The sequence below is a fragment of the Dunckerocampus dactyliophorus genome, chromosome 1, assembly GCF_027744805.1.
Source record: "Dunckerocampus dactyliophorus isolate RoL2022-P2 chromosome 1, RoL_Ddac_1.1, whole genome shotgun sequence".
In the NCBI taxonomy this organism is placed as follows: domain Eukaryota; kingdom Metazoa; phylum Chordata; class Actinopteri; order Syngnathiformes; family Syngnathidae; genus Dunckerocampus; species Dunckerocampus dactyliophorus.
The window spans coordinates 40,994,137-41,012,968 of NC_072819.1; the positions used below are offsets into that span (position 1 = coordinate 40,994,137).

The 18,832-nt window shown below is 41.1% G+C and overlaps 1 protein-coding gene across 2 annotated transcripts in view; it reads right to left on the minus strand.

Annotated features, from left to right (window-relative positions):
* Window positions 1–1,952: 1,952 nt before the first annotated feature.
* LOC129182909 (metabotropic glutamate receptor 4-like) overlaps window positions 1,953–18,832 on the minus strand; it is a 191,520-nt gene continuing 174,640 nt past the window's right edge. For both annotated transcript variants that reach the window (XM_054779575.1, XM_054779566.1), the window contains 4 exons: window positions 17,620–17,756; window positions 13,052–13,987; window positions 8,283–8,529; window positions 1,953–5,211 (listed from right to left, as the gene is read on the minus strand). In XM_054779575.1, coding sequence (XP_054635550.1) covers window positions 5,162–5,211; window positions 8,283–8,529; window positions 13,052–13,987; window positions 17,620–17,756 — 1,370 coding nt within the window. In that variant the 3' untranslated portion in view covers window positions 1,953–5,161. The remainder of the gene's footprint in view (window positions 5,212–8,282; window positions 8,530–13,051; window positions 13,988–17,619; window positions 17,757–18,832) is intronic.

Genomic DNA, 18,832 nt, shown 5'->3' on the forward strand with positions numbered 1-18,832 from the left:
ATGGAGACAGGGAAATGGTCTGTGAACCATTCCTTTTTAGCGGTTGTCTTGCTAAATGCCTCTCATTTACACCTGTTGTCTGATGCATGTGCACAACATCAGGTGAAATTGATTCACAGTATTGCTTCCTAACTGGACAGGTTGATATCCCAGACCGGTGATTGACTTGGTGATGATTATGTGCTCCCTTTATTTTTTGAGCAGTTTAGTTTTTCAGCAATTACACAAGGGGGCGATTTTAACCCTGCCATAAATCTACAAAGATGATCACTATTCCTTTTCTTTCATTTAGACGGCCTCATATTTCTGTCAGCTTTTATTGGGATAGTTTCTCACTTCGTTCAAGGCCGCACATTGAGGTCACTGTATTGATCCATTATCAGCTCAAAGCTGACGGGTTTTAGTGTAACTTACAAAAGCAAGAAGTCAGAGTTTAAAAGAGACCGTGAGACGCTGCTGTCAACTTTTTAGTTTTACATCCTCTGCCTTTTTCTCGACAAATGCTGATTCAGCTGGGAGGGAATCCATCAATCTACTGTATCCACCCATCCATCTTCTTCCACTCATCCAGGTTTGACTTGCAAGGGCAGCAGCAGCACCAGAGAAACACACCAAAAAAAGTTGCATCCACACAGTGTCAGATCAGTAAATAATCACATCCACATGAGAACAAATCCCTGGCTGAAAACCATGCAATACATATGGCACACATACAAGGGGCGCTGCAAACAGACACCCAGACAAACCCACATGACACACCAAAACTATAGAAGAAGAAAGAATGCATGTTCATCAGACCTGTCATCTTCCGCTTGTTTGGCATGTCTGGACTGACGACGAAGTGGAGTTACGTTTGAGAGTCATTTTGAAGTATAATACAAAAAATATCAGGAGAATGTCGACTGGGAGTCATGCCAGTCAGAATACGAGAATGTTATGTTGGCTTTTTGGCAGCTGTACACAACTGGTCACTTCTGGTCAAGTGACAGTGACGCCGTTATTCTTAAAAAGTAGTGTTTTGCTTGTCCACATGGCAACAATAAGGTGGCAGTTTCAGATTTTCCCACTCTGGAAGCCATTGAAAAGATATATAGTTTCAGGGTACCGAGAATGACGTTGCCGTCTAGAGGAAAGGCTGAAACGATAAACAAGGGGGAAACAAGTACAGTCGTTCCTCGTTTATCACAGTTAATTGGTTCCAGACTCAACAAGAAGTGAATTTATGCGACTGTCAGTATGAATAAACTAAATATTTTTGTAGTTAGAGAATAGAAAAACTGTTTGACTTTCTAAATGCGTTTTTTTACATTATTAGAGTCCTGTAGACATGAAATAACACCCCTGTAGTCACTTTTACACTGTAATTCTTTGTTTACACCACATTTACATCACTGTAGGGGCATCAGAGACTGTTGCCCTAGCATAGCAAGCTACTGAGCTAACTAGTTAGCTTCTCCAGTTTATTTATTCTAAATTTAAAGTGTTTCAAACAGAATGGAGAAGAAGGAAGGAAGGGAGTAAAGCCTAGTTTACACTTTGCGTGCCAATGGCGTGCCAATGAGTACATTGGTCGTAAACAGATGTGAAGCATGAGTACAGTAAACCGTGCAGGGAATCTGACTGCAAAGGTCCCCGCCTTCGGCTGCCATCCACGTTGGCTCTTTGGGTTTTGCCCGGCCGAACTGCATGAATGCAGGCCTGGCCTCCAGGCACTCTCCATCGAATCCTGACCCCAGGCCAGGCCTCAAAGTTGAGGTCTTTTGTTCCTTTATGTTCATTCTTTTGCTCATCATTGGGAGAACATAAAAAAGTCTTAGCTCTTGATGTACAAAAAAAAGTAAACTCTTTTTCTTTTTTAAAACTTTTCTCACTTCCAGCTAGGACAGGCCTAGCCACCATGGGATGACGAAGCAACACTTAATTGGAAAAAGTGTCTTTTTATTAGAAAGAACTTGTATAAAAATGAACATGCTCTACACATCTGTATTCTTTTCTATAGATAATTCATAAATATCCAGGCACTGTATTTATTTTTGTTTCTTTTTTAAATAATTTCGTACATAAAGCAAACAGGATCAAACCGGTTGAATAACATACATTTACTTACCACTTATTTTCAATCAGCACTTACATATTCTATTTTTGTAACAGTGTTTTAGAAAAAATAAAAGCGAGATTGTGACAAAAAAAAGCAGTTAAGTATATTCATATTCACAAACACATTTCCCACAAACAATACTTTGTCCAAATAACAAAATACAACTTTGAACCTTGTTCAAGCTGAGATCTGCGAGAATTTCTTGATTAAACCAAAACAACTGGTTATTTATAATTCTCTGCTGTAGTTTCCCTCCTGAACATCACACCTGAATATCAAATTGTTCACATGACTTACATTTTTTGACATGCAACATACATATTCTGCATCGCTGAGGATAAGATTTATTGTGACAAATTCCAGAGTTGCTCTTTTTTACGAGGAATACCAAAGGAAAACCTTAGAGACTCAAGACAGAAATGGAGTTTACACATTTAAGATTTTGTACACTGAGCTTTTCCTAGTGTTTGAACGGAATACACTCTGACTTTATGCAACGTGTTCAACACCATGAATGGTCCATGGACATAAAATAGTTAAAGCACAAAATGAAAGTGATGGCCCTTATTTATCCAGCTGCAAAATGCTCACTTTTAAATGTAAATGTTTTTTTTTTATCCAAAGGGTGCAGAGTAGCCTCAGTGAATTTTTGCTACTGCAGTTATGTCTGGAATTACTTAATACTGTTCTTTAAAGGAAAACCTCACTTCACTTCACTGGAATTTTGCCCATTATCCACAATCCCTATGTGAGACAGGAAAACACGCTTTTCTGTGCGTTCTAGTTAGCCGCCTCGTGCTGGCAAGTTTTCCACTAAGAACGGCTGTAATTGGGTTTCATCTATTCCGCCTATAAAAAAAAAAAAACCCTCCAAATCTTCCAACTTTAACATTTAATACTTAGAGTATAACTTACAGTATTTTGGTCATTTTAAACATTACCAAAACTTCTTCCCTGGGCACATTGATTTCCCAGACCACATAGCAACTAACGCTACTTCCGTCAACAACAGCATGCAGAGCGCATTAAGTGTTTGCTGTGGAAGACTTCGTGAGGGCAGCCGGCGAATACTTTGGGGCAAATGAGGATCTAGAACCTTATCTTTTTGAGCGTCAATATACTTTGGATGAGCTACAGCGTTTAGAAACTGAGCGGGCCAGAAGAGAGGGTGAGATGGGGGTCGAGAAAGTCATGACCAGTATGACTTGGTGGTATAAATGTGGAGCTGACAGAAAGTGAGCGTTTCTGCTGTTACCAGCAATGGAAAGGCTTCAAGTATCTGGCGAGGAGGACACTGCTCCAAGAGACTGCATCACAACCAACGAAGAATTGCTAGCGTTAACTAACTCTTCAGTGGAAGAAATTTTTCCCCCTCCTCAAAATCAACTGGAAAAAACGCCCCAGGCCAGCTGGACCAGACAGACAACTGGCGATAGTATTGATTGTGATACATGGAGCACATAGTGCTTGATATCACAACTATATTGTTGGGTTGTGAACGTTAAATCGATGCGACCGGATATCCGGTTTGACAAGCGAGAGATGCAGCTGCATCGGTAGCAGCCTCCTGGATAGATAAGAATCAGCAATAAGTTCTTAGATTAATGCCGAGGACACTGGGGTCGGAGCAAAGAAGAGTCAGATGTTTCTGCTGGAGGTGCGCTGCCACTTCAAGCTACTCTTGCAGCATCAGAACCTGCAGTCTCTGCAGTGGAATGGGCGGCACCTTCAGGCGGCAGCAGCAGAGACTTCTGGGCAACCTCGGAAGGTCGGGAAAAACTCACCTTCATCTCACTTGCACGCACTTCCAACATGCGAGTGAGTAAGGACACCGTACGTACGGAAATCATACATTGCGAGCACATTGTAAGCACGTACAACTCACTTACCCCGTGCACAACGTAGGATGCACGCAACTGCTCACGACCGGGCGTGGCGTGCGGGCCACATGCTTACACCTTGCGCAACTGTGCGAGTGACGTGCTCCCTCCCTGCTCTTGTCACTCCCTCCCCATGTTGTCAGAAAAACATGGCGGCCGTGGCCTCCCCAAAAAACGCACGGACTAAAAACACGCACAGGGTGGGTTGTGACCAAGGCTTAGTGAGAAACTGCTAGCATGAGGCGGCTATCGAGAACACATAGAAAAGGGAAAGACGTGTTCTTGTCTCACATGGGGAAAAAAACGTAGTTTTCCTTTTAAGAACTACAAAAACAATTGTAACTATAAGTGAAAACATAGTCCAGTGATAAATAAGGGTCATTAAAATCTGGATGTTTAAGTAAGACTCCAATTCCTCTGTTTTTTGTAAACATACCAGCTAGGTTTCAGCTGGTTGCCTTGTTGTGTTTACAGTACATATCAGAGGGTTGCTCATGGTCCTCACTGAAAATGACAACCATGACAAACGTCGCATTCCATTGACAACACAGCACAGTACAAGTGGTGCTCCCACAAGCATGCTCTGGGACTGTACACTAGTTTTTGCCAAAAATGATGGTGTCATAGACATAAATATGGAAGATAAAAAAAGAAAATAAAAAACATAAAAGAAAAGAAAAACATATGTCACATCCAGGTATCCAGGTATGGATAATTCATGTTGCAATACTCGATGGACTCTTGTAAGGCATGTACAGTTTGAAGAATACTGCAACTCACAACTTGACTAACAATGATATTTTTTGTTTCACTTGCAAAATCAGACATACCCGCCCCCCGCCCCCGAAAATGTCGAAATGTCAAATGGCTCAGCCCGGGAGAGGCTATACACTTCATAAGTAAAATATACTGTTAGCTTCACGTGCTTCACCCAACCTGCATTTGAAAACATCACAGCCCAACATTTCAGGTATGGAAGGGGGAAATTAATGGTCCAGTCGGCTTTTTATCTCTTGCATTCTACTCATTTCTGATAAATGTGGCCTTTTATTATTTAAAAAGAATATGACATCCTTCCAATCCTGTCCTTGCTCACTGCTGCAGCAGCTCATCCAGAATCTCCCCTTCACTGTTATCCCCAGAATCAGGCAATTTCTCCTTAGGCAGCCCCACGCTCAACTCCTTAAATGGCATGGTTGCTGTAGCTTATATACGTCTGCTTGGAGGCCAACGCTGCAACGAGAAGAAGAAAACAGTTAAAAATGTCAGACACAAATTGGCGTGAAACAGACATCTCTGAGTGCATACAGTATGTGGCTGTTGAGACTTCATCCGATGAGTGCAGGTGCAGCCAATTAAAATGCACAGGAAAGATCTTTCCTCATCCCCAACATTGCACCACATATAAATAGGTATTTGAGCTATGATTAAACTGCGCTTTCATTTGGGTTTCACAGCATACAGCAATGCTTTTACAATGCGATATGCAAAATGCGCATGATCCAGTGTATTAAATTAAGTGCATTAACTGCTGATACGAGTGCATGTGATCCCACTTGACACTATAAGTGTCTCCATCAATGCTTGAGAGGAGGACTCCTCTCCTTGACGTGCTTTTAATGTTTCATGCAATCACATGTGCCCAGTGAGCAACAACACGTAAGACGATGACAAAAGTCCAAAGTGTGCCAAAGTCAAACTGTCCCCAGGGAGCATGCTTGGTGGCGGTACAGTAATCACAGTACCACCCAGCCCATGCAGCTGACTGAATACGTGAGACAGGATGCATCCAATCAGAAAACAGTTGAGCTCCAGCTTTGGGCCAGGTGTGCCACATTGGAGGCAATGTAACGCTTACAGTGTATTTGTCGTCCTTTCATCCAAAACGTCTTTTTCAAGGGGAACATTGATAAATGAAACTTATTTCAATATTTATGTGCTGTGAAGGACGATATAAAAAATAGATGGTCCTGAAAGAATTGGAGCCGGCAGACCCATCTGTTTTTTACAGTTCACTCTTTCTGTCGACCCGTTGCTACAAATTCCTCTTTTTACCAAAGGGAAAACACAATTGCAAAAGACACACGGCTCTCGCTTGCCTCTGGCATTCAAATAGACTGGTGTCATGTTCACACATCAGCGAGCTTTTACTGTGCTGGATGGGCATTTGGAATCAGCGTGCACCAATACTGATCAAGGGTGACGTCATCATTTGTGTGCCTTTAGCTGTGCGCAGTCGTGCTGGTGAACGTCAGCAGAAAAGTGGTAACAAGTGACAAAAGTCCTCCGGGTTACCTGAGAGTCTAAAGTCCCTCACAAGTCTCCCCTCCCTCCACACAGTCTGACACAGACATAAAGAGCAGCTGTTAGCTTCCCAGTTCAGCATATGCACACTGCTTTGTGAGAAGAGCTGGAACAATTGCATTCTGAGGTTGCAAAAAGGCAGCAATGTAAGTGTGGGTGCGAGGCTTTTTAGTTGCAATACATATCATTTAATACAGTTGAGTTTGTCAGCGTATAAAATCAGGACTTGGAGTAATCATGCACGGTTGCTTCATTTAATCCTTCCCCCACAAGGAGACTGCCTATTCATACACTTTATCTTGGTGATTGAAGAAAAAAATCCTCTTTTGCAACACTACTCATTTCTTTCATCCCTTTCAGAATCAGACAAGTGTGAGCTCACTGTCACTCCCACTGATCGGTAAATTCAATATGTGGAGTTGTTGCGAGTGGAACCTTTTTGTATACAATGGATGAAACACGGTATTTCAGGATTAACCAGGTGAGAGAAGAGTTACTGCCTGCTATTTTTTTTACAAAGGAGGTTATGTTTTCATCTTCATTTGTTTGTTTAGGCTCTTTGACCCATAATGTCGTTTAACAATTCTGTCTGCCTCCATCTAAATATTGTACATCAGACAGTGTCACACAGGGAGAATGTCTTATCTTTTGGCCGTGGACGGTAGATAGAACAACATGAGTATTGTCCAAATACGTATCATCTTAAGAACACCTGAGTAACATCTGCTTAAGTCTGAGTCTGAAGACCAAGTGGTGCTTGTGTTCTCACTGAACATTACAGTAGCATTACTGACACCTAATGACCAGTGTAGAGTACTACATATCATCCCAGCGTCTTTGAATGCGTCTTCTGAATGCCTTATATTTGTATTTTACTTCATTTAGCCATTTGTGCCCTTGAAAATGCTTAATTTAAGCAAAAATATGTAAATGTTGCTTAAATATGCATATTTAAAAAAAATAATAACATGCCATATTCTGCCACAAAACAGCATGATTTATTAATTAATATATTTGTGAAAAACCGTGACAGAGTGAACCCGCGAAAAAGTGACAAAATATGTGAGTATACAGTAAATCCTGTTATGACTGTGAAAACATTCATATTCTTATCCTAATGTTGTCATGCCATAAAAGTCTAAAAAGCAGTAAAATTCCGCCCAAGTAACATGACAATCGGCAATTGCTATCCAAAGCTGGCCGTCGGAAATAGTTTGGAACATGTCCATAGTTTGGAACAATATCTAGATTTTTTGGACAAAGAAAGTCCAAAAAATGTGCACCATTTTTCAGAAGGAATTAGAATTTGGGGTTTATTTTGTGCTATACAGTAATCCCTCATTTATCACGGTTAATTGTTTACAGACACAACCGTGATAACTTAATTTTCATGCAGTATGACTCCTTCTTTATAAATGGAATATTTTCGTAGTTTGAGCATAGAACACCTGTCTACAACCTTCTAAATATGGTTTTTAACATTATTAGAGCTCATGCGAGCTGCCGCACCATACCTCCACATTCACGATTCAACCTGCCGCCACACACTGCCACTCTAGACAACAAATGAATTCATTTATTTTGTGCAATAAGCGGGATCACACCCCAAATGTAATCTACTGTCTGGATATTGTTTCTTTTGGAGTGCGTTATAACCTGGATCCCCCACACCCGCAAGCGACACAACTGGTAGGACGCGATAGTCGCTCCAGTTTTACTATGCCAAAATATTTTCTGTGAAAAGGTTCTTTAAAACAATATAAATAGGGGTGACCTTGTGTAGTGTACAATATTTGCGTAGATCATCTTATAATCAGCCCATTTCAGTCATTATTTAACTACAGAATATTTCTTAACGACCTGCTTTGTGCTTACTGCTTATTTCTTTTTTCCCAAACCCCAGAAATAGGCATCAAGTGCTTGCACCAAACAGCATTGGATTTCAATGTTCCACAATAATGCCATAACTCTTTTATTTCATCTGGGTTAGTGAGACCAACCTTGTGTTTCCAGACTTTCACAGAGTTCTGACTTGGCCTCCCCATTGGGCCGCAAACCACCTTTTGGGTTGAACTTGCTGGACATGGTGGCAGCAGTGACCACAGCCTTCAGGCTGCGCTTGCGCTTCGGTACGTTCTGCTCCGGATGAAAGAGAACCACGTAGACCTTGGGCATGTAAAGCATTCCCAAAGAGACAGATGCGCTCAGGCTCACAGAGATTGTCAATGTTGTGGTCTGGATGTACATCTGCATGAAGGAGGAGAAAGAACAGTATTTGTTGAGGCATATGATGGCAGGCATACACTTTGTTTCCCTTCATTCAGGTGTTTGATCACGGCTCCAGAAATAAACAATCATTAATCATTTTGGGGGTTTTAGGCTGTTTTAGGATATATAGTACAACAAATAGAGGGGGGCCTGATGGGGTCGGTGTGGGCTTTTTATGTCTTTTTGCCTTGAGGGTTTAGACCACAGCATGAGCACTGTTTGCTCGCTGAGGCCAGTGACAGCTGCAGCTCACAGCTGGGAGGCCAATACATAGCTTCAGGCGACAAAAATGGAGCAAAGAAAAACATCTTCCAATTCCCTAAAAGTGATTTTTTTTTTAAATTTCCGATGGTTCCAGTTAGGGGTGTAACGATTCCTCGATACATCGATTTATATCCCTATGATCCAACTGCATCGAGCAAAGTTTCCATTCCGAACGACATATATCGATCTAACATTGTTTAAAAGGTAATCAATCGATAGAATCGATACTAGGAAATAAAGCATTGGCAGGCTTTATATGGATGTGTGTGTTTTTAGCACTTTTAATGATAAAGATGTTAAACTCGTGTAACAGTTCGACTTGGCGCAAGTTGATTATTCATTCCTGTTGAGTGGAGCGCAAGGATGACGTCACGTAAAGGCTACTGTTGTGGTTACCAAGGGTTACAGTGTGGTTGAATGGAGCCGACACATCTTCTACAAAGAGCACAAGTTCGTGAGTTTTTGTCCTGTAAAGAGTGACTTTAGACGCCCTACACTCCATTCAGTCTGCCTGTGATGTCATTGCCACGCTTTATACTGGATGTTTCCGTACTTTAGATTTATATAGTGTTGGATCACATCGAGTCACATCGAAATATAAGTCCGACTTTGAGCCTTTCAAACTCATGGATCGGCGCTTCAGGACAAAATAAAAGGTATATAGGATATAAATTCATTTTAATATCTATCTGCAGATGAAATTTCGTTCAAATCTGATGGTGTGAAATGCATTAATTTTGCCCCGGAATTACTGTGTACATGCAATTTGTAGTGTGGCGTGTGTAGTTAGTCCTACATGAAATGTCTATTTCTTCCCTGGACTTTTTGATGATCAAAAAACGTAAATGGATAATCTGTTGACTTTTAAAACAAATGTCACAGCCTAAGTTATTATATATTTTGTAGTACGCTTGTACTTGCCAAGGTCTGTGGGTCGATCACAGCTTTTGTCCTGACTCAATGTTACCAAAGGTACTATTTCCCACTATGAAATTTGCTCCAACTTCCTTAATACTTGGAGAAGTGAATGAGGTATCAAATTAAAGTCATGTTGTATCAGATAGAATTGATCACAGACTTGATTTAATTCAACCTGTTAATTCTACCATTGTTGATTCAACCTGAAGTGTCGGTTGCACTTTATTCAAATAAAATGTGAATGCATTTGCCGTGAATTGTTGTGTACTTGTTTGTTTATAGCCATAATTAATTTATACCTGATACCATTACAAAAAACATCAGGAATCTAGGAAAGTTCTCCAGCACTGTCCAGTATTCAGGTATTTATTTCACAGTCAGACTGGTTGAATTGGTGGCTGAGTTACTGAATCGTTTTGGATCATATCGTCCTAAATGAACCAATATCGTCTTTGAATCGTATCGGCAACCATGAATCATGATAGAAATCAAATCATTATTAAAATGAATCGTTCCACCCCTAGTCTCAGTCCATCTCTAATCTGCAAGTCCGCACAGGGTTTAAAAAATGCTGTAGGTAATTTGTATATTTTATTGATAAACCACATCTATCACATCTTACAATCTGAATTACCTGTATTGATGCACATTCAGTCAATACATTTCAAGCTAACATCGCTTAGTACTGTAATACCAAAGACGGTGTCACTCCTCATAGCCTGTAGCTTTATTTCGCTCTTGTAAAATGTTTGACATGACTTTTGCAAATAAACAGGATGCACAGTGGTGGTAGAAATAGAATAGAGATTGGCCAGAGGTTATGTGTGACATTACATTTTTGAGTCGTTTGGCACGGGATTAGCTCGCACAGCTGTACGTCTAGCATGTCAACAGCTATAAATGATATGCTACAACACAGGGTTATGACATATGTTGCCTGTGCAAAATGTATCCTGTGATATCATACTGACAAACGATTACCAATCATAGTGGTATTTGAGCTGAAGCTACAGTAAATGTATGCTATCATACTCACATGGCTGTCAAACAGGGAGGCCATTGTGTTTAGGGCATAGAGTAATCCATCTTGTCATAGCCTGACTGTGATAAACACTCACCAACCAACAGTCGGCTGAACGGTAAATAAAATAGCTAAACAGCTTTATTAAAAAGTACCCCAATATAAAGATACTGTATACTCAGATTTATTAATACTGTCTCTGAGGTATTCGTTCAACAGAATGTTTAATATTGTGGTTTCAGTGCCCTGCATTATACTAAGCAATTTCTAATATTGAGTTTGGCAGTAGAGCAGCATCAGTGCAGCCAATGCTGCTGACGGTAAGTGTGTGTGTGTGTGTGTGTGTGTGTGTGTGTGTGTGTGTGTGAAATATTCACTGACAAAAAATGTGAGTGAGTATGTCTGCCAGGTAAGATGTCGATACAAACTGGGAGTGATGAGTCATTGTGTTCCATCAACATTCCTCGGTGTTGGAATGGCAGTGTTTTCTTCTCATGAGAAGATTATACATTGCCTGGGGTGAAGTCACAGCATAGTGCAGACCCAAGTCACAGTGAGGGGAGTCCAAACTCTTGTCCACTTCATGCAGTCATTCAACATCAATTTTCCCTGACAATCTCACGGACTGAAGCTGAGCAATTATCCTTCTTCAAGACAGAATTGCTTCCTATTATTGTTACGTATCCACAGACTGGATTCAGGTAACTGACTGGTCAATTTTTCAGCTGGTCGTACCAAAGCTATCTTTGAAATTCACATTTGAATAAACGTAAAATCTGATATTGTCTGTCCACTTCAATATATACCAATCCAGCGGAACCTCAGTTATCGTTATGAAATTATCTTATTTCTTATGTATTGTTTAAATCTAAGACATGAATAACATCAAATTAAAAGCACAATATGAATGGGGACCCACCATCCACCAGTTCAAGCCTCGAGTTTTTCCAGAGAGATTATTACATCGCTGTTTAACGTGTGTGGTAAAAGGCAGTGTGCTAGCATGAATTAACTTGAGACAAATGTGCACATTAGCACTCAATAAGTCATCAAAACTTACCTTTATGCATTCCCCCATAGTATCAGCATTTGACAGCAAATATGAGGTGAAAGAAAAATGATAAAAATACAGTAGTAGTCTATCTGTGACATGAGATAAAGTTAGCACACGCACAATGGACATGCGTCAAGTGAGACGGATGTAACAGAGAGAATCCGGCCACTTTTCAAAATAAAACATAAAAAAAAGGATAATTATTTTTTCTTTCTGTGCGGCTCGGTACCAAATGACCCATGGCCCGGTACCGGACCGCGGCCTGGGGGTTGTGGATCTCTGATCTAGAAGGTCCGACTCAAACCGAAATCACACAAACTGAATCAATTTTTCCCATAAGAAATAAGAAAGTAATCCAATTAATCTCTTGTGGACACCCAAAAATGATATCGCAAAACAAAAAAATATTTTTTATAATTTTTAAAATAGCTTTACAATTTATAGTTTTGCGATAACAATCCATACATTGTGAACACAGTTGGACTCATGCAGTGTATCAATAACACGACAAGATGCGCAACATATTATACACTAACCGCTAAATACACGCAAGCCGAGGCAACATTTTTCCAACGTAAACCAAAAATACGCTAACCGAGGTTCCACTGTACAACGCATCTGCTTCGTGGACCTATCTTTATTATTTCACATTTTTTTCCACAAACTATGTTAATATGCTGAAACGATAGCAAGACCACCCTATGGAGAATCCTGCTCACTCTCCCAGTACAAATAAAAAAAAGTATTGAGGCTCGATGATGAGGCAATTATACTGTTGATGATAGGGGTTTTGCATAAAATTTCCCACTTTATGCTTCTCTGAAATGTTGAGTTCATATTAGCAATCTAGAGAGCAGAGTTTAATAAAGACATGGGTTTGCTTCAACGTGAATAACTGCTTTCCTTTCCATTTCCTACTTGAATGAAAACACACGACAAATTCCAAGCAAACTTGAGGTGTTGAGGTGAAGGAATTATCCTCACAAGAGCCTTGTAATCCCCACAGTGAAGGCCTGGGTACATCAACTCATCATGATGAGCAGAAGCACAACTCCAGGCTGACATTCAAGTGGCTATTTTCTTCACAAGGAGGCACACAGGAAATATAAGAAGCCCAAGTGGGATGCTGACATCCCACCTGCACAAGCAAAATGAATGCTGCCATTGTGCAGTTTGTAAGTATAGCACCGTTGGGAAAAATGGCACATTTGTGAGGCTTGTGGGTATTTACACTTCAAATTTACCTTTTCTGCCGATTGTGACGTCCCAAAGAAGATGGGGATGAAGGCAAGCCATACGATGCAAGTGGTGTACATGGTGAAGCCGATAGGTTTGGCTTCATTAAAAGTCTCTGGCACCCCTCTGGTTTTGATGGCGTAAACGGTGCAGGTGACCATCAGAAGCATGCTGTAACCCAACAGACAGATGAGGGACAGATCCGATATGTCGCACTTTAGAACTCCACGGGCCATATCAGGATTAGCTGTACGCTGGTCCTCGTAATCGATGATGGCTTGGGATGGGTCAACACCAAACCAGATACACACCCCGAGAAGTTGAACGGAAATCAAGCTGAATGTGATGACCAACTGTGAGGCCGGGGAGATGAATCGAGGGGCGCTGACTGACATTTTGCCCTGTTCAAAAATCCTGTAGATGCGATTAGTCTTCGTGAGCAATGCTGCATAACTGATACTCATACCCAGGCCCAGGAAGATCCTGCGCAGCGAGCATATAAACACATCAGGGGCAGAGATCATCAGGAACGTTGTGGCATAGCACAAGAAGATACCGGTCAGAAGCACGTAGCTCAGTTCTCGCCCTGAGGCCTTAACAATAGGTGTGTCATTGTAGCGTACAAAGGTGACAACAACAAACAGTGTCGCCATGATGCCCAGGACAGCAATGAGGACGGGGATGACAGCCCATGGGGAGCTCCACTCCAGCTTGACAATGGGAATGCGAACGCAGCCGGTGTGGTTCTCATTGGGCCTCAGGTCAAAGCGACACATCTTGCAGGTGTAAGTGTCCGCCTGATACTGGTAGCCGTCGCAATTCTCGCAGTGCCAACAACATGGAATTCCTTTCACGGTCTTCTTCCGCTGGCCAGCTCGGCACGGTTGGCTGCATATGGAGGAGGGCACCTCTTGAGTTCCACCTGGCCACTGCATCTCCTCTGTCTGAAGGGGCATGAACATAAACAAATGAATACAAACGACCACTTCACACCGTACACTTTTCTTTATTTCCTGTTATTAGTCATCATTATTTATTTGTAAATTATTCTCAATCTCTGGGATGAAGAAACTACTAAATTGAAAATCCATTTTTATTGATCAGTGTTTGGTTTTGTGAAAACTGATCTACAGAGGGTGATGGAGATTAATTCTACTTAAAAGACACACTTTTGTACAATCTCGTCTCCTCTCGTGGACCCATTCTCGGGCATCGAGAGTTGAGTGCAGTGGTGGTTCTAGCCATGGGTCACATGGACAATTGCCCGGGGCGCCGCGGGGTGGGGGGGGGAAAAAATCCTATTTACTAATGTTCAGCGCTCATCAAATCCTCATCAAGTCAGCACATATGTGTGGCAGATGGGCGCCCTCTACAGGCGCGATACTCGCGCCCCCAGGCTGGTCAAACTATGAAACGTCCACCACGTGATGTGGATCAAGCCAAAGAAGAAGCGAGGGGGCGGGTGCCGCTGGGCCTCAGCTTTCAGGTTAATTACAAGGTAAAAAATGTAAATTACAACAGTAATTGCTCAAAAATAAAACATATTTAGTTATTATATTATATGAATTATACCGGAGACAAAGAGTCTCAAACATGTTATTTCACTAGCAAAATGTGAAATCAAAAGGAGGGAATTGTGAGTGGATATGAGTTGGTTTAGCCTTGACTGCTAGTTGGATGACGGTGGGAGATGATGATAAAAATGCTCTTAATTTGTGTCAACAAAACATGGAAAATTCAAAGTCAAAGCCACCAGGTGGACAATTTAGAAAGAAGAGGAAAGATGAAGAGGAGAAAAGGGCCAAAGATAAAGGTATGGTGCTATAGCATCACTTTACGTACACCACTTTATGGAATGTGTATGAACAAATAAGCTAACGTTACTTGGTGGCTATAGGCTAACTGCCGTTCATTTGTTTTCTTGACTGAGAGTTTTAATTGTGTAAATGTGGATTTAAGTTCATGCAATTTAAGGGGAGCTTGAGCTTGTGCAATAAGCACCTTTCTGTAGTTGGAAAAAGTTGAGGTGTGTTGAGGTGGGGAGAAGGGGGGCTGGGAAGGGCTATTTCCTAATATACAGTATTTTGTAGGGTTTTGTGGCAATGTATAACTCAATACATAAATGTGTAAAGTTGTGGCGAGTGTAGGAGGTTTTGGGAGCGTCACTCCTTGGGTCATTCAAGCCAGAACCGCCACTGGTTGGGTGTCTCGTGACACCAACAGTATTATTGTGTTATTGTAGTTTTGCTGTTAGCATTAGACCATGCCGACCTATACCAAGGCCAAATTTTAACGAAAGGGATTTGAAACATTAACTAGAGCTGCTTCAGATATTAATAGTTTGGTTCTTGGCCCATGCCCTCTTCAAGGTTTAATGGAAATCAGTTAAGTATATTTTGTGGAATACATTACCTTCTTGCACTCAACAATAATGGACTACATGGAAAATTGCTGTTTCCTGAGGCAAAAGAATTCTCCTGGTATGTGATGTAGTATCACATGCCTGTGTTGTTCCAGTCTTGCTTGTTATTTACAGGCCATACCCTTTATCCTGTGAAAGGTTGCAGGCTATGCTTGACTTTAACGAGGGATGGCCAATCTTCGGTTGCACTGAACTAACAATTTTACCGCAATACTGCTTGCTTTTGATATAAGGTGTAGCAAAAATAGAGGGTAAAGGGAATATTTAAAGTGGGCATAGACAGGGATATTAAAGTAATATATATATATTTTTTTTTGCATCTTCATATGGCATTCATGATTTTCCTGGGAGATTTCTGCCAGGCAATGCTGGAGACAACAGAAACTCAGGACATTGATGTCTACAATAATTTAATACTTTACCTACGCTATGTGCCGTAACAACAAAAAAAGAACGCCACAGGGCTTGTGTATAAATGATGCAAATACATAAAAATGAACATTACACATACCTGTGGTAGTTTGAGGTTAACATCAAAATGTAATCCATGCTCGAAGCTTCACTTGCCCTTATACACCATTAAAGAAAATGCTGCAAAGGCACTACAAAGCACACTTTGCAATAACCCAAAGTGCTTTTTTTGTTTGAGATTATGAACTACAATGACAACCTCACACAGCGTGATTATCACCCCCAGCAAAAGCCAACTTTCATCTCAATATTTGATACTCGTCATATAAGACTAAAGGAAAATTACTAAGTGTTTCAATTGTCAGTTTGTGTTAAATGTGAACTGCATGAGGATTTTTAAAGGTTGAAAAAAATTGAGATATAATCAGAAGTTTTCCTGTCATCCGTTTCTTGGTGCCTCAAGCAAACCATAAAGCCAATAAAAACATTTCAACTCATGTTTTCATCAAACATGATGGTGTTATTACTAGGGATGAGCCGGATGCTCGTTATCAACGAGTATCCGTTACGGATAATGCATTTTTGCCGAATACGAGCATGAAACGAGTACATCTCGTCATTATCCGTAATCGTGATGAAAGAAAATCCTCATTACGTATTCGCTCCTCACGCTCTGTGATTGGCCAGTCACACACAGCGACCGCCCCTCCCGAGACAGACCGCAGGCTGCAGCCACAAAGGAGCAGACTGGTTCCTCATTCACGTACACGGTGCAATTGGCAAGTTGGAAACAGCTCGTGTGGCGTTGTCCACTGCCTCCGCTTTAATAGGTTATCCCCAGCTCGCCTCTATTTCGGTTTGTATCGTGCATTTGACCAGACAGCTCTGTGCAGGCTTGTGTTGCGTCAGTCACTTATGTAAATCAATTGGGGTAGCATGACCGCTTTTTTTTTAAAGTATTTTTGTCTTATTCCATGAAGTCGTCATAAAACATCCGTGCTACCCACAATATAAGAATTTTAATTTTCAGTTGGCAGTACACGGACGGTGGTAACAGTAGCATGCCTTGACTGGCTACTGCAACATTAGGTACACCTGCACAAGAGCTGCATCAAACATTCTGCCTGTATGGCCATCATACTACATTATTTACATAAGCGTGTAAAATATTAAACCCCTCTCAATACGTTGCATTTTGATATAAAGTCAGTTGGAACACTTTGCTTGTAGTACCGTCGTACTGGTGCTTTTGACAAAAATACAGGGAACAAGGCTGACAGATTATTTCCCTGTTTGCCATCAATGGATGTTTGCATGAATCACCAATTTCACACAGATCATTAAAAACTATATATAAATATATAAAGTATTTCAGATCACTTACACACATACATACTGTAGTACACATATAGCTGAATAATAATAAATATAGCAACTTCTGACAAAATTTAAAATAATGTACAGATTTAAGCCCCGCCCGTTTCTGGTTAGACCACGCCCACTTCAGGTTTATGCCCACCACGAGTACAGACGCTATACGGATAATTTAGATGGACGAACAGATAAGAGATTCAGATACAGATAGTGGTGTAGTCCTTCATCCCTAGTTATTACCATTATGCTTTTTACATTTTCTTGTCAGGACAAACTGAATCAAAGTGGCTTTCTGACAGTGATGTTTTAAGCACACGAAAGAATATCACGGTAAAGGCTTCTAGCAAGTGGTATTCCAGAGGTTCGTACATCTAAGTGCAGCTGGTCGGTCCAGTGGCCGATGATTTTGTACTCTGTGGTGTTATTTGTCATCTGGTATTGGTAGATTTCATAACGACCAGGAGCGTCTCCGTTTACGTTGAAGACCACCGGCGTGCCAGCAATTCCTGCAAATGAAAAACAAAGAGTAACTGTGTTGTTCTTCAAGTGTGCACTGTTTGGTAATTTTGGATCCAAGAGATGCCCAAATTTTGAAATCTTTTGCTGTTGTGATGCCCTGACATGAAATTAGTGTGCAAAGCTGTTAGAGAGTTAATGATGGGACCAAATAGATGTTGACAGCTAGGCTGGCCTGGTTATTCGAGGAGGGTTCACACAGCTGTCTGTTCATGTTCCCATATCATTTCACACGCCTCCATTCTGCTTATTGCCCCATCGCTTGTTATCCTCAAGGTCGTCCTCAGAGTACAGACAAACGACAGCACTGATTTTAATTACCACTTTGAGGTCTCTATTGAGGTCCCATCCTTCCTCTTCCTGCTCCTGTCTGTTCCAAAACCAACCTTTTGAACCCTTCACCAGAATCACAGGATTGGGGAGTGAGAGAACATTCAAGTCATTCACAGGTTCAGTGATCAGCCTGTGTCTCTGTGAAAAGACCCATTAGAAGCATCTTTATCTAGTATGCTCTGACAGGGGCAAAAGCCAAAAGGACTCTCAGTTAACTTGCAGGTCGATAGTAGTTTGGATCGATGGTGATGACATTTATAGACTGTGGACCTACTTCACACACATCTGGTTCTGCAAATGCAATATACACTAAACCATCATACTCATTCACCATTGTCTCGTCCCATTTTCCTAATCATGCTCTTTGTCACAATACAACAAGAGGCCTGCAAGGGAAATGCAGGTATTAAACACTGATTTAGCATCATTCACGGAGTAGCTGTTCCATTTCACCTTTTTATTTCATTTTGCATAAACATTATCAAGGACACGTTACATTGGCTGCAGGTACAGCAGCAAAACGACTCCAGGATGCTAGTTTTGAGCATAATGAAAATGTACTTTTACTGTCACTTTACGTAATAGTACCGTAATGACCCAGACATAACACAGTATTTATTTACTTTGGAACAAATTGAGAAAAAAATACCTCTTATGTGTTTACCTCTTATATTTGAGGCAAACACATTTATACATGGAAACCTGCCGGTGGTGCCAAACAACCTCTCACCAA